The sequence below is a fragment of the Triturus cristatus genome, chromosome 3_2 (genome assembly GCF_964204655.1).
Source record: "Triturus cristatus chromosome 3_2, aTriCri1.1, whole genome shotgun sequence".
Classification (NCBI taxonomy): domain Eukaryota; kingdom Metazoa; phylum Chordata; class Amphibia; order Caudata; family Salamandridae; genus Triturus; species Triturus cristatus.
The window spans coordinates 849,503,071-849,529,113 of record NC_140584.1 but is presented as its reverse complement, the minus strand read 5'-3'; the positions used below and the strand labels follow the sequence as shown (position 1 = coordinate 849,529,113).

The 26,043-nt window shown below is 49.1% G+C and overlaps 1 protein-coding gene across 4 annotated transcripts in view; it reads left to right on the top strand.

Annotated features, from left to right (window-relative positions):
* The window catches only part of SPAG5 (sperm associated antigen 5), a 577,046-nt gene that overhangs the window by 232,903 nt on the left and 318,100 nt on the right, over positions 1–26,043 (top strand). For all 4 annotated transcript variants that reach the window (XM_085649122.1, XM_085649121.1, XM_085649120.1 and 1 more), the window contains one exon: positions 9,175–9,329. In XM_085649122.1, coding sequence (XP_085505248.1) covers positions 9,175–9,329 — 155 coding nt within the window. The remainder of the gene's footprint in view (positions 1–9,174; positions 9,330–26,043) is intronic.

Below are 26,043 nucleotides of genomic sequence, written 5' to 3'. Positions count from 1 at the left end.
TTCATATTTGAGGCCAAAAGAAGTGGGTGACAATCCTGTCAACGGTTTTGTCGTGCCCCAAATGTTTTTCCAAAGGGACCTTGTGAGCCAGACCCAGTAAGAAGATCCTGAAGCGCTGGTGTACCACTAGCACACGGGCTGACCCAGGCTCAGCGACCTTAGGCTTGCTATATAGGAGACTATTCTCCTAGTAGATCCAGTGTGATCCAGATGGATCCCAGCTGCCTGGTATTCAGCCTGTTACCGCAGACCAACTAGAGAAGGGAATTCCTTCTGCTCCCTGCAGAACTCCTTCCTGGTGGGACCTCCCAACTGCTGCAAATGAGTCAGCTCAGACAGGTCCCCCAGTTCGACCACTTGTTTCCCTGTATGTTACAGGGCATCTCCTTCAACACCTCCCGGACTGTGGGAACTTCTTGGAGCAGGTTTCCCACGCTCCTTATACTTTCTCTTGGCAGGCAACTGGGCCACTGTTTCAGGCTCCAAGTAAAACTGATCACCCTTTCTGGCTGCCATGGACCGAGTTGTCAACCATGCCCACTCTGGAAAAACCAAAATCTTCCAGTGAGACCTGAGCTCCACATCCTTCCACAAGGACTGCTCCAGGTCGTTACCTAGCAGACCATCTACAGGCATTGTGGGGCTCTTAACCACCTTCATGGGACCGGAGAACCCCGCCCACTCAAAGCAAACCTGCGCCACCTTACCGTGGCGCTCTGAGTTGTCTACAGCAACTCCTTGATGGAATGCCATGGGGACTATTTGCTCCTCAGATACCAGGTAATACCAGACTGAGGTCACACTGGCTCCAGTACCTCAGAGCCTCTACTCTTTTCCCACTGATGGTCACCCAGGCAATGCACTTGTTCGTGTTTGCAGGCACAAGGCTTCTCTGGACCATCTCACTGTTCCTTAGTGAGACAAGGGTCATCTCTGCGGGATCCGCACCTGTGAGAAAGTGCCTTCTTTCTGCATTGTTGGCACCACTTTTTGCTGAATTGCTGATGTACTTTGACTGAGTATGCCTTGGGCTCCCGCTTAATCCGGTACCCTGGGCCTATGTTCTTTCCCTAAAACTGCAATTGGCATCTCTGGCCACAGGTCACCCTCTGGTAAATGGTACCACAGGTACCCAGGGCACTGTGACCAGAGAAGGCCTCTAAGAGCTGCAGCACTTATTGTGCCTCCCTTAGAGGTCCTGTACCACTACACTCGCACACTGCCTTTGCAGGCTGTGTGTTTTGGTGCACTACAAAGTGAAGAGTCGACATGGCACGCATCTCTGTGTGCCATGCCTACAACCCACTGCCATGAAATAGGTCAGTCACCCCTCTAGCTGGGTGCACTATACCAGTGGTGAGGGTACAGGTTCATGAGCCCTGTACCCCTACAGTGTCTAAGGCTATTCTTAGACATTGTAAGTGCAGTGCTGCCATTAAGAGTATATGGTGCTGGTAGTTTGTCATTACGAACTCCACAGCACCATAATGGCTGCACTAAGAACTGAGAAGTTTAGTATCAAACTTCTCAGCACATTAAACCCATGCTGATGCCAGTGTGGGATTTAATGAAAAATGCACACAGAGGGCATCTTTGAGATGCCCCCTGAAAACTAACCTACCACCAGTGTTCAGGCTGAGTGGCTGCTTTCAGCTGCCACCACCAGACCCCCGGGTCAAGAGCCTGCTGCTATCTGGGGCCTGAAACAATGCACATCCTGGGACGAGGTGCCAAGCCTCTTCCCCTAGGATGGGCAGGATTCACAAAGGGAAAGTTTCAAAGGCTCTCAGCAACTGGTTCCCACTTGTTGGGAAAACAAGTGAGGTAGAGAGGTGTGCCCACCTCTGCCAACTCCACCCCTCAGGTGGGGGAGGCGTGGTGAAGCACAACTCTCAGACCACGCCATCTTGAAGATGGGGGGATTCAGCCAACCAGAGACAGGCTCTTGCCCCCCTCCCACTGGAGGATGGCATAATAGGCGGGTGTACCAACCCCAGGTAAGGGACCCATTGGTCCGTGCCTTTTACCTACCTGTAACGCCCCTAAATCTAGAATTTAGGGTCAGCCTTCAATCTTGCTTCCTCAGACAAGAAGAAACTACAAAAAGAAGGACCGAACAGCTGTGCAGCAGCTAACAAGAGGAAGACACCCACTGACTTGGCCCCAGCCCTACTGGGCTGTCTCCACCTCGAACCTGCTCCTGCGAAATCCTGGTGTGTCCTGCAGCCAGCAACCTCGAAAGCCCCGGAGGACCTGCCTGCCTTCAACTCCAAAGACTGTCTCCCGTGAACACCGGATTCCTTCACCTGCAACCTCTGGCCCTGGCCGGAAACCGCGAATCCGCACCACTCTGCACCCGCCGACCACAGCTTGAGTGGGCAAACACCATGAGGAGGTCACCCCGGCGATCCTGACCCAAGATCCGGCGACGCCTGATCTGCCTCAAGCCGACGCACTGCAGTGTAAATTCTGAAGGCCCCCTTAACCGCGACCAGGAGCTGGTAAGAAGATCTGACCCCAAAAGGCCCCCTTTGCACCCTATGCCCCACGGCCTTGTGTGCCCTAATCGACACTGCCTAACCAACCCCTAACTTACCTCTCGAAGTGGTGGTTGCACCCAGAAGACCTTCGTCGCCAAGCCTGTAGTGTCTTTACAAACCGTTGGTTCTCCATTGAAAACAGGGCGCCCGACGTCAAAACAGCACCCTGCACCTGGCCGCCCTAGTGCCAATGAGGGTCCACCTTGGGTGCTAATTTGTTTCCCCATTTGCCCTGAGCTAAAGTCCGGGAGCTTTGCTCCCAAAACCCAGTGGCCTACTTGCCAGCAGCCACCAACCGGAGGGCCCCTATCCCCCATTGGATAACATTGGGACTCAGCACCCGGCCGCCCTAGTGCCGCTGAGGGTGTAACAAGAGTGCATCCTTGACCCTGGGCGACCCTTGAGTCTACCTCCAGAACCTCAACTCCCACTACCAAATACTTAACTCAAAACCGATAACATTACTTTCCTCCATAGGATAACATTGTCTGATTTTCTGTGAAAAGTTTTAAGTGTGGAGTTTGAGAAACTAAAGAAATTCTTTAAAACTGCATAATCTAACAAAAACGATGTTACTTACCTGTTTTCAGGAAATGTCCCAGAATAGTATTTAGGTATACTACTCTGTGTAAGCCTAGTAATCTCAAAAGTTACTTACCTGCTATTTTACTAAAAAGCGTATTCAAGTCTATGTACTGCATTTATGAAGTATTGCATTTATCTGCATCCATACTGTAAATCAAACCAAAGTGCATATACAATTATCATTCAAACTGTATTTCATTTGCATTACTACTGTAAAGTATTTATTGCTTACCTGTGCCAGGCTTGCTTGGTTCTTGAAAATAAAATAACTAAAAGAATATTTTTATACACAAACATCTGATAGAGACTACTAAAAGCAGATTCCTTCACATAGAATTATCCCCAGGCGTGAGACTGGATCAGGAAACTTTTTGCCACAGCATCCCTGCGCGCCCGGGGCGGGGCAACATCACGCGACTCCGCCCAGGCATCGTCCGCATATGTGACGTCAGCGAGGTCACATAAGACCCGCCCCAGTGTGCCCACGTCCGTTTTTTCCCTTTTCCGCGTGCAACGCGGATCCGTTCCTTACTGCGGGCATATGTTTAAGGCCCTCTTTCTTCCATTCTTTTTTGGTAGAAACATTGTGCGAATGTCTTTGGGCTTTAAATCTTGCACGTTTTGTGGGCGTCTTATGTCGGCGTGGTGTTTGGGGGAGGATCATGGCTCCTCAGATTGTGCGGCGTGCCAGAAGTTGAAGCCGAAGTCTCGGCGGGAGCGCCGAATGAAACTTCTCTCGGCGCGTCTCTCCAGGTAGATGTCCTCCCCTCGGTCTGCTTCAGCGGACGGCTTCAGGTCCAGCCGTGGTCGTCGTCCTCGCCTTTCTCCGATGTCACATGAGCGACGCTCCCCGGTGGGTAAGTGTCGGAGTTCGTCCCCGGTGGCTGGTTTTCAGCCTACCGGGGGCATGGAAACTCCGCGGGTGATGCGGCCCGCGTGTCCTCTTATCCACCGTTTCCCGGTGTTGGGGTTTCGAGAGTCCAGATGGAGACTTATGCGGCTGCTTTGCAGGCCTCGCTGGTGCTTCCTCCTCCTTCCCCTCCTGGGGCATCGACGGATCCCTCACCTTGCGCAGGGCCCTCTGCAGCGCCACCGGTAGCTCCGGCCCTGTCACCGAATGAATCGGATCCAGGCTTGGAGGATGTGGTGCAGTTGGGGTGCGGCTCCCCTGGGGCACCTCCTTCAGGCCACGGCGTCTCTGCCTCGCCGCAAACCCCCTCGGGGGTCCCTGAGGTGTTGCGGGAGGTCGCCAGGGCTCGGGTTGCATCCCCGAGCCCCTCTCGGTCCCTTGGCAGGGTGGTCCTGTCTAAGGCCGAGGTGAAGCCGCTACGGAAGCAGCTGGACCGTGCGGAGCCGCAGGGGCCAGTGGACTATTCTCGTCCCGCTCCGGGTCGAGGGCGTACCCCTCGTCCCTCTCCGGGCCCCTCTCGTACTTCCTTGCAGGTGGCTGCCTCGTTGGAGGGCAAGTTGGAGGTTGCATCGTCCTTGGCACCGCCACAGGGGTTGCCGGGTGACCTTCGCCTCCTTCTCGGCCACGGCGTGCGGAGGGCTTCGGGCCCCTCCCTGGGCCCATCCCGTTCCTCCACGCAGGTGGTTGCCTCGGCGGGGGTTGGGCTGGCGCCGCTCTGGGGCCGGTGCGGCTTCAGCTCCACTCCAGTCACCGCTCCGGTCTCTGGTGCGGGGAGACTTGGAGGTCCCTTGCCCTGTGACGCCGGATGGCGCCGGTGGCCTGCCTCAAGCAGCGAACTCTACAGCTCCGCGCAGAAGTCGTACCGCAGATTCGTCTTCGGACGCTCCTTCTCCGGAGGCAGGCTGCATATTGGTATCGTCCCTCCCGGAGACTGGTTGCCGTGTGGTGTCCTTTTCACCGGCATCGAAGGGTGGCTCCCTGCCCTTCCTGGGACAGGGGTGTTTGTCAGAAGAGCAGCAGGTTCCTTATTCTTCGGCTCCTCCTGACTTCCAGGTCTGGCCCTTGCCTGGCCCGCTTGGCCTCGGGGACGGCCGCCTTAGTTTGCAGCCATCGCCCACAGAGGAGCTGCTTTCCCCACCGCGGGGCCCTACGGGTGTCCATGGCAGTGGGCATCCTGCGCATGGGTGACCCGGTGGCTCACTTTCCGGCAGACCATCTGTTGGAGGTCCTCCACCAGGGCTCTGGTGGGAGGGAATTTTTGCTTCCCTTTGTAGGGTTGCTCCTTTCTGCCTTGACGGGGGCTTGGAGGCGTCCTGCCTCCGGCGACCCGGTGCCTCCTCATTTCTGCATCGGCACCTTCCGACACCGCCTGACCCTGCGTGCCTGTCCATTCACCCCTCAGCCACCAGCCCCCTTCTGAGGACTGCATTTCCCTCCCTGCCGACCCTGTTGGCTCCGCCATCCAGAGAGGCCCGCTGGATGGACACTTGGGGACGCAACATTTTCGCCTCGACCAGCACGGCCCTGCAGGCCCTTAACACCTTGTGTGTGCTGGCTAGGGCCTCCTCCTGTTTGTGGGACTCTGCTGAGTCTCTGGGATCTGCAGCGTCCCAGGAGTCTGCTCAGGTGGATTTGCGGCACCATGCATTGGATGGCCGGGAGCTGGGGCATTTATTCTCTGCTCTGCTCTGGACATCTCTGAGGTGCTGGGCCGGGCCATGGCTTCCTCAGTCGCACTCCATCACCATGCTTGGCTTCGGGGCGGCATCTTCCCCGAAAATATTCGGGGAGGCTCATTGATCTCCCATTTGGTGGCAGTCTGTTGTTTCATGCTCCGGCCGACTCCACCATCCAGAGGTTCTTGGCAGGGCTCTGTCCTCCTCCTCCGTCCACTCCTCAGTGACTTCTGAGTTAGGGTTGCTTCTGGGCCTTCTTAGGCCGGCTGTTATGGTTGTGGAGAATGGTTTTTTTGCGGTTTACGACCTTCCTTGGGACTTTGTCATTGTTGGCTGCTTGACGGCCCCTTTGTTGTTGTGTGTGAGTTCTGCAGGAGTTGTTGCGCAGACTTGGCCCTGAGATTGGGCCTTCTGCTTGCTTGGGCTGCTGTCAAGCCTGTAGTGGGGTTTTTTTTTTCCCCCGTGTTTCTTTTGTTTCTTCCTCTGCTGCGGAAGTTCTTCCATAGAGGGTTCCCATATATTGGGACTTCACTTGCCCCATGTGGGGTTATGGTAGCTGTCATATAGCTTGCGCTCTGCTGGAGGGTTCTGGTCGCCTTCGGGTACCTGTTCTCCATGGTGTTTACGTATGTTGCTTTTGCTTCCTGAGGTCGTGTGCGCGGCCACTCGTGGTGGTGGCCCATGCCTCTCCTCCTCTCCCTGCTCCCGTTCTGCGGTCTGGGATATCCCAGTGTTCTCCCTTGTCAGGAGTTGCCTACTTGGTCTTCCTGGGGCCTCGGACTGTTCTTCTTGCTCCTGGCCTTGACTGCTGGCATTGTTCTGGCTAGCAGGCTGCTCTCCATCTGGAATGGGCTCGCCGCCTTCTCCTTGGTTTCTTTGGGCCCTCTAGGCTTCTTCTTCTTCTGTCTTCCTGTCTTGGCATTCGGCGGAAGCTATGTTGCCTTGTGGGGGAGTGGGGTGCTTCGGCCTCTCCGTCCTTGCCCTTGGTTCCTCTGCTGTGAGCACACGAGCCTCTTCAGCCTTCTTTCCCTCTTATGTCCCCTTGGGGTCGGTGGGGTACTGCTTGTGGGGGTTCCCCTGGCCTGGTTCTACCCTGTGGGGCCCTCTGTTCTGCTTTGGCTGGAGGGGTCCTTTCGCAGACCCTCCTTCCCAGGGGGTATTGCTAGGGTATCTATTCTACGTGATGGAATCTGCTGCTAGTAGTCTCTATCAGATGTACGAGTGACTTACTTTCGGTAACGATGTATCTGGTAGAGACGATTCTAGCCGCAGATTCCTTCACAGCCCGCCCTTCCTCCTCTATTCTGCGAGGACCCTTGGGTTGGTCTTTGGTACTCGCCTCCCGGTGGGGAGCTGTGTCTCCTGTGAGTGCCTTTCTTGTTCTTGAAGGGTGGCTCCGTCTGGGGGCGGTTCATTCCTCCCTTGGTTCTTTGGAGGATGGGGTTTTGGTGTGCCGGTGCCCTGCTGCTCTGGCTACTCCAGGTTTGGGGGGGATTGCTTCTATCCTTGTCCTCCCTCACCTCCTTCCATTGCTATCCTCTGGTTTGAGGGTCCTCTGGCCATATTTTGCTCTTGTGGGTGGTTTCCCTCTAGGTTGGGGTGGCTTGGTGTCCCTGTCTGTCTTGGGACTGGTCCCATTCCTTGCTCAGGATTAGGGGGGGTGGGCTTCCTACGTGTGCCATGACTTTTATGCCTGTTTTTCCCTTCGGGCGCAGGGATGGGAGTTTGTCTATGTGCGGGCAGGGTGGCTGCGCAGATTTTCTGCTTGTTCTTCTCTCGTTTCCCTGCCCTTGGGTCTGCGGTGTTGGCACTACCCTGGTGGTGGTGTTAGTCACCGTTTCTTTCCACTTTTTCTGCTCTTCGCACACTGTTTCCATACTCCCACAGTTTATCTGGTGGTTCCGCGTTGTAGTGCGGAAAAGTTCTCTGAAGAAAACTGACGTGGGCGCGCTGGGGCGGGTCTTATGTGACCTCGCTGATGTCATGTATGCAGACGACGCCTGGGCGGAGTCACGTGATATCGCCCCGCCCCCGGCGCGCAGGGATGCTGTGGCAAAACGTTTTCGGATCCAGTCTCACGCCTGGGGATAATTCTACGTGAAGGAATCTGCGGCTAAAATCGTCTCTACCAGATACATAGTTACCGAAGGTAAGTAACTCGTACAATTGATCTGAAGTTCAGTCTTTGAGTGTGTGAATTCATTTGCTGACTGAGTGTGTACAACAGATGCTTAACACTGTCCTCTGATACTGCCTTACTTCTTGACCACACTACCACAAATAGAGAGTGAGATTCTTTCTAACGTTACCTCTGCCTACCTTTGGGGTTCCACTGGACTCTGTGCACACTATACCTCACTTTGGTATAGTATATACAGAGCCAGCTTCCTACACCACCCTCCTCTGGGAACCTCTCCTTCCCAAGCGCTGCAGTAGCAAACACCTTGGACTGCCCACCGGTGAGTGGCTGTGCCCCTTTGGGTCATTTGGGTTCCCCCTTCATGTGACCCACCTGGTCACATGGAAAGCACTTACAGGGTCCCGCCTCTGCAGGCTTTCCTGAAGAGACCCATGGTTTCCTTTCTCTTGGGGGCGGGAATACTTGCCCTGGGTACTAGTTTTGGGCCTTTTAGAGAACTCATTCTCTTTACCCTTGGTTCCCCACTCTTCAGCTGGGGACCCTGCCCACCTTTGCTCCGCCAAAGGTGGGCAGGGTCCCCAGCTGAAGAGTGGGGAACCAAGGGTAAAGAGAATGAGTTCTCTAAAGGGCCCCCATACACCTTCTTGTGGACCCTGGTACTCACCCAGCGGTACACCTCCATAGCAAGCTTCCTGGGGGTCAGTCAACTAACTATCAGTCAAATGCTGGCGCAGTTCTGCAAAACAAACACTAGACAAGTGCCCCCACACAATCCTATTGTAGAGCCCCTGAAAATCTGTCAAATTACTGCCCTTCACCCAATCATCCGATCTGCAAAAAGAATCTAACCAAGTTTGTGCATCAGTTTTACTTCTAGACCTAAGTTGGTCCCTTTACTTGTCAGGAGTAAGACCATACTTTTCGTATGACCTTATACTTTTGTAGTAAGCCCAGCACTACACATGGCAAACCACTGGCACTGCAACACCCTCCCATGGAAAATAATGAGATAGGGACTTACCTCACAAGTGTAAGTTATTACCAATGTTTAAGTTACTGTAAAAGTGTTGTTTGTGAATACCGAAAAGTAATAAACGTACTCAAAAGTGTTAATTACTTCAGAAGTGCAGTTTATGAATATCACTTTGTGGTAAGTTTTTTGTACTTCTCTAGTATTAACACATTCTCTACAGAGTGCCGTTTGTTAAACAGGCCCTTTATGCTTATCTTGCCTCCACCCCAAAATGTTCCTAAGTGTCTGCTGCATGAGTGTTGCAAATAAGAAATGGTAATAAAGAAAATATATATTTTTTTTGTACACAGTTTATTGAACAAGAAAACACTGTGGCCCGGGAAGAGAACACTGCTTACCGTCTACAGCTCAGCGAGATGGAATCTCAACTGAAAGCGAACCTGGCGACTTTAAGAGAACGCAGCTACCAATGGGAGCTCAAAAAGGATGAAGTAGTCCAACTTCAGTAAGTAGCCACCAATATTTTGGACCAATTTGTAAGTGGAGTCCCCCCACTCCCTAAACATTTCACACTGTTACTACATAAGGTCTAAGTACTGCAGAGCACTGTTGGAATTCACCCTCTGTTAAAGCTTGGTTCCACCATCAAAGATGGTGGATTAATTTAAACTATCTGTGTAGTTATTTCTGACAATTAATCCAGCCTAAAAGATTTGCTTCTCTTGCTTTTTGTGTCAGCACTTTCCTTGTGCCCACTCCAGGTATGTGTAAGTTGGATTTAGTGTTTGATCATGACTTGTCCTTAGTCCAACATGCTGCATCAGTTTTGAAAATCTTTTTCAGGTGAAAGTTCTTCTCAGGCTATTTACCTTTCTATTTTGTGTTCACAAGATCTTTTTAGAATAATTGGTGTAATATATTTTAGGATTGATTATCAGAATTTGTCCTTTCTTGTGCCTTCCACAAAATTCCTAAATAGACTTAACACTCAGGATTGAGCTTCTCATCTGATATTGGGACTCAAGAATTCTGAGTTTGTGTTGGTGCACAGTTGGAACTGCATTGGCTCTCTGGCGTAACAAAAATTGAGGGGGCCCCCTGGAGCTTGGGGCCCTCCGCGCTGCGGTGGCCTGTTACGCCCCTGCATTGGCTTCCAGTTAGAAAAAGAATATTTTTTAAGTCACTGTATTATGCATAATATAGGCCACGCTGATCATGCTTACTCTTTGACTCACATAATTGTGAAGTATAGGCCATCTCAATGCCAAGACTCTGAATTTGGGGGAGAGACCTCTTTCAATACTTTGATTTATGAAGTCTTAGAACACGATCCTTTAGTGTTCTAGGTGTACAGTGGTGGAATAAGTTTCTCCTGCTTTTAAAAGAGGAACTCAATTTACTAAACTCAACAGAGTCTCTTAAGGCCTGACTTATTAATGTGCTGTAATGGTAATTATGTCTCATGTTTATGCTCATCACAATATTTCTATAGGGCAAAGAGATTTCAGCTTTGGGGTGTACATTTTTGCTTTATAAATAACTTTATCCATTGATGAAACGGAGCCTCAACATGTAATTTTGTTCACTGGGCATCTTGGGTGGGATGGCAGTGTTCAAAACCCTTTTTAATTTCTAGAGTAGGTCACCAGTTTGTCTGGTTATGTGGCACTCTTATTCTCAATTAACAACTAGAGAACCATTTAGCCACTAAGCTTTTGGTCTCTTTCTAGCAGCTGGGTGTCCACATAACCAGAATCACCCACTGCAACTCTTAGATGTAGCAGACATTCTAAGTGTTGATCCAACATGGTGCCTTCATTTAGGTTTTATTTATTTATTGAGGATATTTGTAAAGCGCTTTACATTCCTGTTTAAATGTGTCGCACAACTTTGAATGGGTGAGGAGCAAGGATATTCCATAGGTGTGAGGTGCACATTGCTTGACATAGTATATGGAGAGTGCAAGTTGATATTATTTACATATGCCTTGGCATGCTGTAGAAATGTTAGTGCGTGGATGCCAATGGAATCTACTTAAGAGCTCCACGTGATACCATTACTAAATTACAGATTGTTGAAAACTGTGCAGCACATATGCTCCTGAGGATTCCCAACCACCAATCGGCAAAGCCTGCTCTCGCTACTCTCCACTGGCTTCCCATACAGGAGAGAACCAAGTTTAAGGCTCTGTGTATCGTACACAAGACATTAGCAGGGAAGGGACCGCCCATTAATCGATCTATCATTCTGCCTTATTGTTCGAACAGGGGCCTGCGCTCGGACAATCGTCATCTGGCCACAGTCCCTAGAATCTGAAAGTCAAGAAGTGGGCGCCATATTTTTTCCTATAATGCCTTCAGGTTATGCAATTCTCGCCCCTTTCATGTTCGCCTTGAGGCCAACCACCTGGCCTTCCGGAAATTGCTTAAAACCTTACTTTTTCCCTAATGCCGCTCAGAGTTCTTTGAATGTACTGCTATCTGCGCTGGGATGCCTTCGGGTAGCTACTCGCTAAATAAATGTTTTATTTATTCATTCATAACGCACACAGAACAGGAGAAATGCATACTGGGTTTAGGTGTATGATTGCTCCTATCAGTGGATGACTTGAGTTAATCTGAGTGGAAGACCAGAAGAATTATAGACCCAGTTAAGTGAAGAAAATAGAAGAATTTCTCTCTTAATCATAAGCTGAGTTCAAGAGGTCCCACTCTAGCTCTTGCCAAAATTTAGTAGATTTACCTCAAGTATGAGATGATTTTGAAGGCTGCTCCAGAGCATTTTGTCCTCTGATTTTCAACTTCCTGTTCTCCAACAGCAATTCATATTTGGTAGTGTGGTTGCCATGAAGACAAGCCTTGCATCTGCTACATTTTCTAAATCCATTGATTTACCCTAGCCAGATTGGCCTTCTTAAATCTTCCTGGCCGCTTTTTATTATAAAGTCCTGCATTGACTTTGCCCTCCTAAATGTGAGGTCAGGTTTCTTAGGAACCAATTTTCCTATCACTGGATCACGTCTAAGGTGTCAGTTTTTCTGTAAGATCTTTCATATCTCACCTTCTTGTCTGCTGAAGGATGTAATCTTCCTGGAATTAGGGCATTTTTTGCATTGTTAAGGGTTGTACAGTAGTTCTCTCAAATGTTGTTTCACCTTCCTTTCTGTATGTTCTATGATCTCTTTCAAATATCCTCTCTGCCTAAACCTCCCTATCTTTTCTACCAAGGCTGTTTCTTATTCCTTTTTGTTGATAACATTTCTTTTAACTCTTATACTTTCTCTATACGGAATACTGGATGTTAAATTTCTAGGGAAACATGGATCCCCTTCCCTCCATGCGACTGAAGCAAAGCTAACCTGGGTGATACCGCACAACCGTAACAAGGATGCTTGTTACTGGTCCAGGGTGGACCTGACCTGACAGTTCAGGCTGAACTGTTCCCACAGGGAGCAGGGTCAAGACTGATTTGCATATGGCTGGGTTTGAACTGGAATGGCATGGGGAGCTAAAAACAAAGTGGATTTAGGCCCAGATCTCTCTACTTGGGTGAAGGTTTCACATTGTTAAGCATTCTGTCCATCAATTGTTCTTTTTGCATTTCATTTTTGGAGGCACACACAGATGTTAATGAAAATGATTAATGTCTTATGAACAACTGTTTTCTTTTCAATGGTGAATTGGTTAGGCCAACACGTGGCATGGCGATGGGCACCTGCTTCGTCCCCAACTATGCAAATTTGCGTATGGGCTGGTGTGAGGAGCAGGTGCTCGCTCCCATTTGAATATCCAGAAGAATAGCAGAATCAAGTTGTTCTCTGGTAACGATTTATTGACAACCTATTTATTATCTGGAGAGGATCTGTGGAGAGTGCACAGTGTTTTGCTCAGAGAAAAAATCAGAATGAGCTCAACTTGTAATTTACAAATGAGATAAGTAAACAGCAAGTTAACTTTTTCAGATCTGACAGTATTCGTGAAAGATGAAATGCCGGAAACAAAGATCTTTAGAAAGCCGACAGCAGGCAATTCCCTTCTTCACGCCATTTGCTTCCATCCTAGAAATTTAATATCTATTATCCCGTATGGAGAATGTGTAAGACAAGCAGTAAAGTTTGGGTGTGGTTTAAAGAGTTTCTATGTATTTAACCTTGTTTTTATTGGCAACACTTATTTAAAAGCACTTGGGCTTGAGCACTTTATGTATATTATAACACATAGCAAAGAAAAGGAATAGATGCATTCCCACATGGGCTAAATAATGAGAATGGGGACTATGGTATTGCATCCATGATAATCGTTTTCTAAGTGCATATAATGAAATCGCTCTCTTTCAGTGAGATGTGCCTACAGGGCATGAATGTAAGAAATGACGCATATACATTTTAAATGTCTGGTTTGAAAATGAATAGTGGGTTACACATTGATATACACACACACACACATGTATAGCACTTTGATGCTCGTGTTGTAAAAATGATATATGCAGAAATGTAATGCGTCCTGATTAGATTTGAGAAGACCTGGTGTGGAAAACATATGAAAGATTAAGGGAGGCAAAATGTAATTAGGCATTGTAAAAAGTTATAAAATGTTATATACAAAAAGGAAACCACATAAAAAAGAAAAAAAAGACTATTGCGACTGGAAAGCAAACACTGTTGTCTATCACTGTGAAAGCTCTATGCACTTTAAATAGATTTAGAAAAATGGCGCCCGTTGTGATCAAGACTGCGGAGTTGGTTGAAACGCATCAATCAGTAGCTGTAATAAAGATAGTTTTTGTTGGATAGCTCGATGGTGTGGCTCCCTTCTATGAAATACAAGAAAAGGATTGTGGAAATGTGAAAGCAGACTGGACGAGTCTGCATCGAGCCGCCCGCCGTCGATCAGGAGCACCACAGCGGTCAGCAAAACATTGAAACGTAACGATATTTGTATATAGTGTGTATATATAATTGATCTCTGATAATTTCAGGGGTGTAGCCGTTATACAGGTCAGGAAGCTCTTACAAACCGGGTCAAAAGTCTGTGGGCATGCCTTTGTATCATGTATTTTATATATACAAAAATGTGTGTGTGTATGTGTGAGATATATATATATATATATATATATATATATATATATATATATATATATATATATATATATATATATATATAATCTACTGGCGGTAGCCAGTATATAGTTAGGACCGTGTTTCCATAGGAAATCCGCAACATTCTATTTTGAATAAATTTGGCACCGATTGACGAATCCTCGCCTAATTTTCAAAATAGGTGGGGCGCTCCGCTCCGCTCCTTCCCTGAAAGTCTCGGGGGGATTCGTCAAGCGGGGGCTGAGAAAAAGGGGGGGTCCCAAAACGCGTTTTCCCCATGCATTTTTCCATAGGACCTTTAGTCCAAGAATTACTTGAAATTTGGCAGAGAGGTAGTCCTCAGGTCAGGGATGTGCCTTTTGCAGGTCTGGTGTAAATCTGTTCAGTATTACCTGAGAAAATAGCATTTAAATCAATATATATATCTATAGGCGCGCTCCGAGCGCGTACCGTAAGCTTACCGTACGCGCACGCTGCCGTGCGCGAGCGCGATTCTGATTGGTTGTTAGATATTAGTAAACATTCGAATCGGTCGAAACCAGGAAGTGTCGGCCGCCATTTTGTCTCTCGCAGTCTGAGGGGGTGAAAAACAAAGGTGGATAACGTGAAAAGGGGGCAGGCTGGACAGTTCCTGACCCCCTAGCCTTGGTCAGGGGGTCCCAGAAGGACCCCCAAGGGCAAAAATGTATTTTAATTCTTTTACGAAAAATCGCGGAGTGCGCGTAGCGTACGCGCACGGTAGAAACGGTAAAAATTCCGCGAACTACGTAACGTGGGCGCGCGGTGCGCTTCGCGCGCCCACAGCGCGTGCACGGTACGCGCACGGTGAAAAACTTTTAAAAAATAAATAAATACATAAATTAGCATTTAAAAAAACGTACAAATTCACTGAAAAAACCATAGGTTTCACACACGTTATAGTTAGGAATTAGCATTTAAAAAACCTTGCAAATTCACTTAAAAAACCATAGGTTTCACACATGTTATAGTTAGCTGGGCATTTCACTCGTGAAAAACCATTGAAATTTCCACGTTATAGTTAGTGCAGGCAACTATAACTCACGCGACCGCAATCCTCTGTTGATGCTAATACTGTAGTTAGACACTTATTTACCCATGTCGTCTTCCATAAATTTTTAGCTATACATATATTACAAATAATTTTTTTGCAGAAAAACACATATGTCATCAGTGATGTAATATCTGACGTCATCAGCAGAGGATTGCGGTCGCGTGAGTTATAGTTGCCTGCACTAACTATAACGTGGAAATTTCAATGGTTTTTCACGAGTGAAATGCCCAGCTAACTATAACGTGTGAAACCTATGGTTTTTTAAGTGATATATATATATATCTCCAAGACAAGATTTGCCCATTGAGGAGACGCCACACGACAGAAGATAAACACCTTTTAATTGAGGCAAACACAGTTCGGCAACAATGAAATCTCCCCCTCCATGATTGCAAAGCCCTACGCGTTTCGAACACTCCTGTGTTCTTGGTCACGGGCACAGTAGAGACAAACGTAACAGCAGTTCAAAGGAGCCCTTAATAAATGTTACAAGTCCCGTCCTTGTGGGCGTAGGTCGCATGGCCTGCTGGTATTTGTGGTTCCCTTGTGAATAAATCTCCCAAGTGGGTGCCGTGTTGTCCCAAAATTCACTGAAAAAATGTTACCCAAGTGGGTTGGGCGGGAGCTGCAATTCTTGCCCAACTGTCCTTCACATGCCAATCAACATGGCACTTCTGTCCCTCAGTGTTCGAGCTTTTCAAACACCAGGTCCGCATCACCCGCAGCAGGGCGTCTCCGCGACCTGGGCCAGGCCGCATTACATCCAAAACAAGATTTGCCCATTGAGGAGACGCCACACGACCGAAGATAAACACCTTTTAATTGAGGCAAACACAGTTCGGCAACAATGAAATCTCCCCCTCCATGATTGCAAAGCCCTACGCCTTTTGAACACTCCTGTGTTCTTAGTCACGGGCACAGTAGAGACAAACGTAACGGCAGTTCAAAGGAGCCCTTAATAAATGTTACAAGTCCCGCCCTTGTGGGCGTAGGCCGCATGGCCTGCTGGTATTTGTGGTTCCCTTGTGAATAAATCTCCCAAGTGGGTGCCGCGTTGTCCCAAAATTCACTGAAAAAATGTTACCCAAGTGGGTTGGGCGGGAGCTGCAATTCTTGCCCAACTGTCCTTCACATGCCAATCAACATAGCACTTCTGTCCCTCAGTGTTCGAGTTTTTCAAACACCAGGTCCGCATCACTCGCAGCAGGGCGTTGTTGCCGAACTGTGTTTGCCTCAATTAAAAGGTGTTTATCTTCTGTCGTGTGGCGTCGCCTCAATGGGCAAATCTTGTTTTGGATATATATATATATATATATATATATATATATATATATATATATATATATATATATATATATATTCATTGATTAGCCCTCAGAACGAAGTCGTTCTTCTGTAGCCCATTAAACTTGTCTGCTAAGATGGCTTTGTAAACGTGGTATTATCAATTTGTGTTCGGGGACTCCACGTAAGTGATGATGAACGGGAAATATTGATGTGTGAGATCTGTTTTTTATCTAATGTATCTGGAGGGGTTCAGAAAACAGCTATAATGCACTAGATATTTTTTCTAACTATACGAATTGGTTGTGTTATCTGGGATAATGAGATCTATGCGATGTCGGCAATGAGACCAATCTGTCTTTAACCTGTGTATTCAGCGTTGTTCCCACTTCATAAACCTGTTGGAATTTTTTCAGAGATGGCTTCTAGATGGTCGTCCAATTCACAGCATTATCTGTGTTCCCCTACAATGTAATGATTCAGCATTTTTGTCGTATTCTGTTAGCATTTTATTGAACTGTTGTGTTCAATGATTTTGTTTCTGATTTTCCTCACGGTCATTCTAACATATCTGAGCCCACAGAGGCAAGTAATAATATGTACACCATCATCACTACTGCAGTTTGAAGGAGTGAACCTCCCATGGTCTGTTTGTGTAATGGGTTTGGTTAGACAACAGATGGTACACACCACACAAGGTAAGTGAGCTCCTACTTTTGGCACACCCCAAAGTGCAATGTTGGTTAGAGGTTTCAGCCACCTGGGTCTCGTGTGTACCAGTAAATCTGATTGCTGCTTAGCTTCTATGCACATTGAAGTTCTTCAAACTTAATTTTTCCATTCTTGTTTTAGACCTTTTTTGCTTCACAAGAGAGGCTGAAAAAGTCAAATCAATGACTAGTTTTAACAGGGATATTTGTTGTTCCTGGCTTGTTGTTTGCTATACTGATTACTTTTTGGGGTTTTTTATCAGTACCTTTGCACCTGTATGCCCCTCGTTGACGTTGGTCCTCTCCAGAAATGACATATGAATCCTATATAGGTGCGCTGACTGAAGTTCCTTTCTCTCCATGCTTCCTGATGCAGATCTGGAGCGTCCTTTTGTCTCTCTGAGACACTTTGCCTTGATATTTTTTCCGAATTTCTACAGTGTGCAGGGAATATTTCGCCCCTAAAAAGGATTTAAGCCCTGTAGGGAGTACTGCACGCAAATGTCTGTGACAGATCCCCATCAGGTGTGTCTCGGGTAAAGCCACGCCTTCAAGTTTTGCAGTGACCATGAGTTGATTAACCTGAAGGCCATCTGGGACTTGGATGGAAACTTTACGTCGCCAAAACCCCTAAGCCAGACCACTTTGATTTGCGGTCCAATGTTTGGTGCTGCTCCAGGAGTCGCAGAAGCCACTTGCAAGGCTGGTTAGCCTCCTCTCGCCACTTGCATTGACCTGAGTTGGTGCCATGAATCTTAATGAATCTTAATCTTGGTCTCGTTGACAGCCCACTTCAGAGAAGATCTCTTAACTTGTTCTGGCACAACCAGAGTTTTGGGGGCTGTCTACCACCTTGCAACCAATTGAAGAGTTCAACCTAGCTATGTTCTGGCTGTTTAACTCCATATTTATGGTGCGCCTTCAGGCACCAAGGAGTTGAGATGCACCCCACTTGGAGTACTGACGGAGGGTTCATGCTTAGATACATCTAGAACCTCAGAATCCTTTACAACACCTTGGCCCAAGTCCGAGTTATGGCGCTGCGGTTAACACTTGTCCCTGTGACCTCGGCACAGATTCCATCGACACCGGCTGAAGACATTTCTATACCACTGTCCTGCTCTCTATTCGGCACAGATCGAGGCTCACTGGACGGCATGCCTGACAACAGTTGCTGCGTTGCTGCTTTTGCTTGCTCTGTCACCTTCACGAGGAAGGCAACACATTCTGCATTAACTTTTTGGCACAATCTCGGACAATGATTGATGCGGGCAATGAGTTTGCTCAGCTCTATCAATGTGCCAGTCGGTATGATTATTTGCAGGAGTCTAGTGGTCTCTATACCTCTCCTAAAAGACCACTGAGGAGTCAGCTTCCTATGTCATGGTAATGCGTAGGGCGGCTGAAGTCCTCCAGCTTGGCTGTAAAGACTAACAAATTAAAAAATGTCACCAGCACGGGTGAAAAACCTTCTGAGCCACTCTCCCATGTAAAGAGGCCTTAATAGACACCTTATTAGAGGCCAGCACCAAACCATGCTCTGGTCGACCAGTCAACCTCCAAATTGCCCGACGACATTGCCTTGTCCAGGTGTATTGTGCTTTTCTAACTCCGCACCCCTCACCTAAACGTTTCGTGGTGCAAGCGTCCACAGTAAGAACAATCCCAACACAGTTCCAACTACTCACCCAAACAGTCAAACATGTTGAATCCTTTAGCAAACAAGTATTTTCATGTTTGACGTTCGGGTCAGTAAATGCCTGCTGGGGTGCTATTTCCACACCCTTGGCGACTCGGTGGCTCAAGTCCTCCCAGGTGTCTGCAAAAGATCTCCATCCTTACCCAAGCTATTCAGGACGGCTAGTATGCTTCCATGTTCACGATTCGTTGTGGCTTTGGACAGCACGGATTCCATTAGGCCAGCTATCAGTGTTGCCATTTACCATCACGCCTGGCTGCGGTCCACCAGTTTTTCATGTGATTCCACTCGTCCCTCATGGACATGCCATTCAATGAGACTCACCTGATTGGGCATAAGGCAGACTCCGCTGTTGAGCGGTACAAGAGCAGCAGGGCTGTGGCATGTTCCTTGGGCTTATCTGCAGGCTGCATCAGCCCTACTAGTCCCGTCACAATTTTGGAAGGTACCCAGTACCGCCAGTCAATTCAACCTCAGCATGACTCCTAGTGGTTTTATCACAGGCGTGGTGCCACCATGCCAAAGGCACTACCTCCGCCTCTCTGCAGCCCCACCTTCAAAACTCCCTTACCATGTACTTAGTATGATTGTAGGCAAGAACCCTGCTGGGTTTGCAGGACATAACATCAGAATGGTGGGTCCTGCAAATTGTTTAAAGTGCTATGCCCTCCCCTTCTTTTCTGCACCGCCACACCTTCCACCTCTTCAACGACTGTGAACCATGTTTCCTTTTTGCATCAGGAACTGCAAGCCCTTTTGGCCAAATGAGCTATCTAGTGGGTGCCTGCACCACAAGTAGTAAAGTATATAAAAAGTGATGAATGGAATGCTTGCATTAATTTCAACCACTGGTAATTACTCAAGCTGATTCCAGTCCATTGTTTTGCACACCATGCCACCTCAGTTTGGACCCAGCCAAATGCAAATCAGTCTTGACCGTGATCAAGTGGTAACAGTCCAGCCCGAACTGCCAAGTCAGGTCCTATCTGAACCAGTACACCAGCAACCCAGTGCTGGTTTTGCCTTTGAAGTAGAACGTGATTGTTACGTTACTTCCTGGTGTCCCAAAAGGACAGTGGCCTCTGGCCTATTTTAGACCTGCCCTAGACGCTAGAAACTGGATGGTAGAGTTGGACCTGCAGGATGCCTATTACCATATACCCGTCCTGCTGGCCCACTGGCGTTACCTGCTGTTTTTGGTGGGACAAGAGCATTTTCAGTTTGCTGTGCTTCCCTTTGATCCCATCAGTGCCCCTCTGGTGTTCACAAAAGTGATGCTAGTGGTGGCAGCACATCTTGGGAGATCAGGGGTGCCAGTCTTCCCCTACCCCGACAACTGACTATTGAAGGCAGGCTTTCCTCAGGCAGTCGTTCAACCACCTCCAGACTTAAGCAAACTTCCTGCCATCTTTGGGGTTCACTATCAATGTGCCGACGTCCCACCTGACTCCTTCTCAGATGCTCCCCTTCATCAGAGCCGTTCTGGACACTGTTCAGTTTCATGTTTTTCCCCCAGGAGATAGGTCAGTACTATCAGGCTATGGTCCTGATCTTTCAGCCTCTGTCCTGGATTTCAGTGAGGTTGAATCTGAGGCTCCTGGTACTGATGGCCTCCTGCTAGTCGAGCATGCCAGGTGGCATATGTGGGTTCTACAGTGGGATCTGAAGTCTCTGTGGACCCAACATCAAGAGGACCTCTCTGACTACATTCAAATTTTGGAGGAGACTGCGAAAGATCTGTAGTAGTGGTTGCAAGTCTGCGATTGGGTCAGTGGCCCTTTTCCTACCCCACCAACAGTGGTGGCCAATGCATGAATTATGAACTGGCGGTGGTCACCTGGGAAAGTTGGAGATCCGAGGTCTCTGGTCTATCGCAGATTCCTAGGTCCCTATCAACCTTCTGGAGCTGAGGGCCATACGTTTGGAGCTGAACGCCTTCCTTTTGTCCATCAAGGTGAGGCTGGTACAGGTGCTCATGGCCAACACCACCACCATGTGGCAACAAGTAAGGTGGAATGGGATCATGGACCCTGTGCCAGGGTGTCTTGTGAATCTGGAAACCTACTGGCAGGATTGTTGAATGCCAGTGCAGACCAGCTCAATCTTCAGCACCTAGCAGATCTTGAATGGCAGCTACATCAGGAGGAGTCACCAAAGTCTCTTCCGCGAATGTGAAGAACCTTGTCCCCAAATGTTTGCCACTGCTGAGAGCGTGCAAGGCCAGCACTTCTGCACATTTGAGTGTACAAGGTGTCTCTCCATTGTAGACACGTTGTCCCTCGAGTGGAACATGAGACTCCTGTATGAGCGGTTTGAACCTCTTCTAGTCAACCTCAAAGGGGACCTCTCTGATTTTGTGTGTTACATAGAGGATGGTAATCCTGAAAAGAAATATCCTCTACTGATGATGCAGCTTCCCACATGGCAATTGAGCACTGTTATAGGTGTCATTGTGAGAAGCTCATCCTAGTCTGTTTCGTAGTCTTTAATACAGATGGTCTGGTATAAAATGCTTTCTTCTGTACATCGCAATCTGTCCGGGCAAGCATCATCAAATTTAACTGGGGCAAGAAGACTTTTTTCACCAACTAAAAGTTTATCCAGAAATACCTAAATGAGAAAGTTCACCTGGTGACTTTTTTTTACATCAACACTGTAGGTCTGCCCAGATGCCTCTATATTCACTAGATAACCTAGTAGTAAGGTATTTCATGAATTGCATAAGCTTTGTTTCTGTGGCAACAGGGGCTGCCAATTTTCCATGAAAGGCATTGCACAATGGAACAAATCTTTCAGTTCGAGGCATGTGGGCTGCTGAATTCATATCTGTGCATAGATCGCCGCCTAGTGTTGGGTCCGGATGTTTGCACGTTGTTGTCCTGGAAGAGTCTTCGAAGTATCCTTGGATAGGTGACTCCTCCCCTGGACTACAGTGCGCATGGGCATCCTCTCCATCCTCAGATTGTTTTTTTCCGCCATTGGGTTCGGATGTGCTATCTTAGCTCAAGTTAGGAAAATATTTTTTCGAGGCCAAAAGGCCTTTAGTTCGCGTCGGTACTGTTTATCGATCGGGTTCGATAGAATTTGTTAGTTTACTAACTTTCAGCACCGACTGCTTTCGCATTTACCTGTCCATCGACTACTTCGACGATGGAATCCAGGACGCCATTCAAAAGGTGTCCGGTATGCAATGTGAAGTGCCCACACATCGACGTCCATCCGGTGTGCAACAAATGCCTTTCGCCGGACCACGACGAATCAACATGCATGGCCTGTGCCCGGTTCCGCTCGAAGAAGACTCTGCGGAATCGACGAGCGGCGAGACTCGAGGCGCAGCACGCGGCACCGGCCCCAACAGACATCTTCGGCGAGGCCGAAGACGTCGAGGAATTGGAAGTCTTGCCCTCCAGTCCCGTTTCCGAACACGAACCCGGATCGGACGAGGAAGACGAGTCACTCTTCCACAGAGGTGAAGACGACACCGAGGTAGGAGACGACGAGGAGGCCTTCGGGGCCGAAGAAAGTAGCTCCAATGATGAACAAGGCCTACCTGTTCAAACCGTTCAAACACCAGTGCCACAGCCTATGGCTCCGGTCGAGGGATCGCCTTCGGGCCTTACCCGAGACCCATCCCGCAGTTCTTCGGCCTCGGGCCCGGCCTCGGACGTTCAGCGGCAGCCATTACTACATAAACAGGCTGGTTTCCCTACCACAAAACCGAAACCGAAAGCTGCTCAGGTTCCACCGAAACCGAAACTGAAAGTAGCGCTGGACGGATCGAGGCCTTCGGCGCCAGCGCACCGCGTCGGCACCGACCGCACCAAGAGGGACTTCGGTGCCGAACTTGAAGCGGGCGACGTTGGAGTCGACAAACGGAAAAAAGCCATCGGCACCGACAAACCTGCTCGGCTACCGGCACCGACGACACCACGGGGGGATGTACCGCCTGCTGTGTCTCACATCGCTCCCTCGACGACACCTAAGCCTCAGGTATCGAAGACTTCGACGGTGATCTCTTCACCCCGACTCGATGACCCGCCGGCACCGAAAAAATCTACGGCCGCCTCTACGAGCCTGGCCGGTGCCAAAGCCTCGAAGGCGCCCCAAGTACGACCTGGTGGGACGCAAGGCAGCAAAACCACACCTGTCCTCCAGGACACGTCGGGCTCCGGTTCGGTCGGAGCTCCCGCAGCCTCTTCGGTGCCGACCAACATTACCTTCGGCTTGCCTCCGTCAACAATCCCAAAAATGTTCCAACTCAGGACACGGGTCACCCAACCTACGGTCACACCTGCTGAGACGTCTCCGGCACGTATCATCGACGCCGGCACTGGCAGGATGATTCTCCAGGACCGAAGGATAACTTCGGAGCCGCCATTGGACCCTTTCAGGATCCCACTAAAAAGGAAGTTGCCTGCAGAATCGGAACCTCTCCTTTATGAACCCTTCCATTCATCCTACCAGGATCCACACCGGTTCTCCCCCACACGCTCCGATACAGACGCATTGGAGGACTACATGGCTGACCAAGTCCCCTACCATGTAGACACGGACCCTGATGACCAGCAGGACCCTGATCAAACTTGGGGCGACCCTGCAGACCCCAGTGCACCTCTCGATGCACAGGATCCACAACTCTATGGGGCAAAGACATCTCCTACGGAGGATACTGCGGCGTTCAATGCTCTTATCGAACGTGCTGCAAATAACCATGGGGTTCAGCTTCACTCTGATACCATCGAAGATGACTTTCTAATGGACACCTTTGCATCCTCAGAAAGACATGTAAAGACTCTGCCAATGTTGAAGGGGGTCCTCAAACCAGCCAAGGACATTTTCAAGGAGCCCACCAGGGCACGAGTGATAAACCCCAGGATTGATAAAAAATACAGATCAGCACCTGGGGATCCTACTTACATCAGAGGACAATTACCACTCGACTCCATCGTCGTAGCGAATGCACTCAAGAGGGCACACTCGCAAACAACAGGTGACGCTCCTCCCCCGGACAAAGAGTCCAAGGTGTTAGAAACCTCTGGCAAGCGAGTTGCCGCCCAAGCTGCCAACATATGGCGCATAGCCAACACTCAGGCGCTCCTTGCTCGCTATGATAGAGCGCACTATGACACACTTGAGCAAATATTCCAACATCTCCCTGACCAGTTCAAGGAAGGCGCAGAAATGCTCATCAGAGAAGGACAGCTACTAACGAACGCTTCCATCAAATGCGCACTAGATGCTGCAGACACGGCTGCCAGAGCCATAAACACAAGCGTCATGTTGCGACGACATGCCTGGCTACGGATCTCAGGATTCAAGCCTGAGGTACAAAACAATATACTGAACCAGCCCGTCAACCCCGACTATTTATTCGGGCCAGAGGTTGACACCACCCTCGAAAAGATAAAAAAGGATACGGACACTGCAAAGTCCATGGGCGCACTACAAACTCAGTCCTTTCGGAGCGGCTCCTTTCGTCGCCCCGGAAACAAGGGAGCAGGTAGAGGACAGGGGTCACAGCAAACATATAACAAAGGCAATACACAGACCACCTATGATAAAAACACCCGAGGTGGATATCGTGGCTCCAGCACAAAGGGCAGAGGACGCGGCTACGGCAACACCAGGTCCTCCCCCAAGAACAAGCAGTGACGCCCTCTCCCTTCCTCCCGACCACATAACACCTGTCGGGGGAAGGCTACAAAGGTTCCTGTCCACGTGGAATTCCATCACCACGGACAGGTGGGTCAAAGATATTATAAAATACGGTTACTGTCTGGAGTTAACCTCCACTCCACCCACAATACCACCAAGAAGCCGTCCTATGTCCTCAGAGCACTTAACGCTCTTACAGCAAGAAGTGCAAAGTATGCTTCTAAAAGGCGCTATAGAGGTCGTACCCATCCACGAGCAGGGTGCGGGAGTGTACTCCCTCTACTTCTTAATTCCAAAAAAGGACGGGTCGCTCAGACCTATATTGGACCTGAGACCCCTGAACCAGTACATTCTTTCAGAGCACTTTCATATGCTCACTCTACAGCAAGTCCTTCCGCTTCTCAAGCAGGGAGACTTCCTAGCCACACTGGACCTCAAGGATGCGTACTTTCACATACCCATCCACCCCTCACACAAAAAATACCTCAGGTTCACTGTTCAGGGGCAGCACTATCAGTTCAAAGTCCTTCCCTTCGGCGTGACAACAGCGCCCAGGGTTTTCACGAAGTGCCTAGCTACGGTGGCAGCACATCTACGGAGGCAGCATATACACGTCTACCCCTACCTAGACGACTGGCTCGTTCAAGCGAAGTCAGCCCAGCAATGTGCAAGCCACATGTCCCGCACCATTCACCTTCTTCACAGTCTGGGATTCTCACTGAATTATCCAAAGTCCCATCTCCAGCCCGCACACGTACAACAGTACCTAGGTGCGACTATAGACACTCTGGCGGCCACAGCTCAGCCAAATTTAGTGAGGATCAACAGCATACAACTGCTGATCTCCAAATTCAAACCCAATCACTCACTTCCAGCGCGAGTGTTTATGCAGTTGATAGGCATGATGGCCTCCTGCATCTTCATAGTCCCGCACGCGAGATTACATATGCGCCCACTTCAGGAGTGCCTAGCACGTCAGTGGAATCAGGCTCAAGGACAGTTAAAGGACCTAGTGTTGGTGAGCGGTCGGGCATACAACTCTCTGCATTGGTGGAATCCACAAAACCTTTGCAAGGGCCGACCGTTCCAAGAGCCTGTCCCACAAATAGTACTGACAGCGGACGCGTCTCTCCAGGGATGGGGAGCTCATGTACTCCACTACACAGTGCAAGGACTATGGACAACACAACAAAAGAAGTTGCACATCAACCTTCTGGAATTGATGGCAATCTTCCTAGCCATGAAGGCATTCAAAGTACATCTATGCAACAAGGTCGTGTTGATCCGGACGGACAACATGACCGCAATGTACTACATACAGAAACAGGGAGGCACACACTCTCCACAGTTGTCTCATCTGGCTCAGAGCATGTGGAAGTGGGCCATTCAAAGGAACATGTTCCTCATGGCGGAACACCTCCCTGGCAAGGACAACCAGATGGCGGATCTGCTCAGCAGACACAGCCACCAAATGCACGAGTGGGAGTTACACCCATCAGTACTCCAACCGTACTTTCAGCAGTGGGGTCATCCGGAGATAGACCTATTCGCGACAAGCGAAAACGCAAAATGCCCAAGCTTCGCCGCCAGATTCCCACATCCGCAGTCGCAGGGCAATGCGATATGGATGAACTGGTCCGGCAGATTTGCGTACGCTTTTCCCCCAGCGCCATTGATACCGCTAGTGGCCCGCAAACTCCG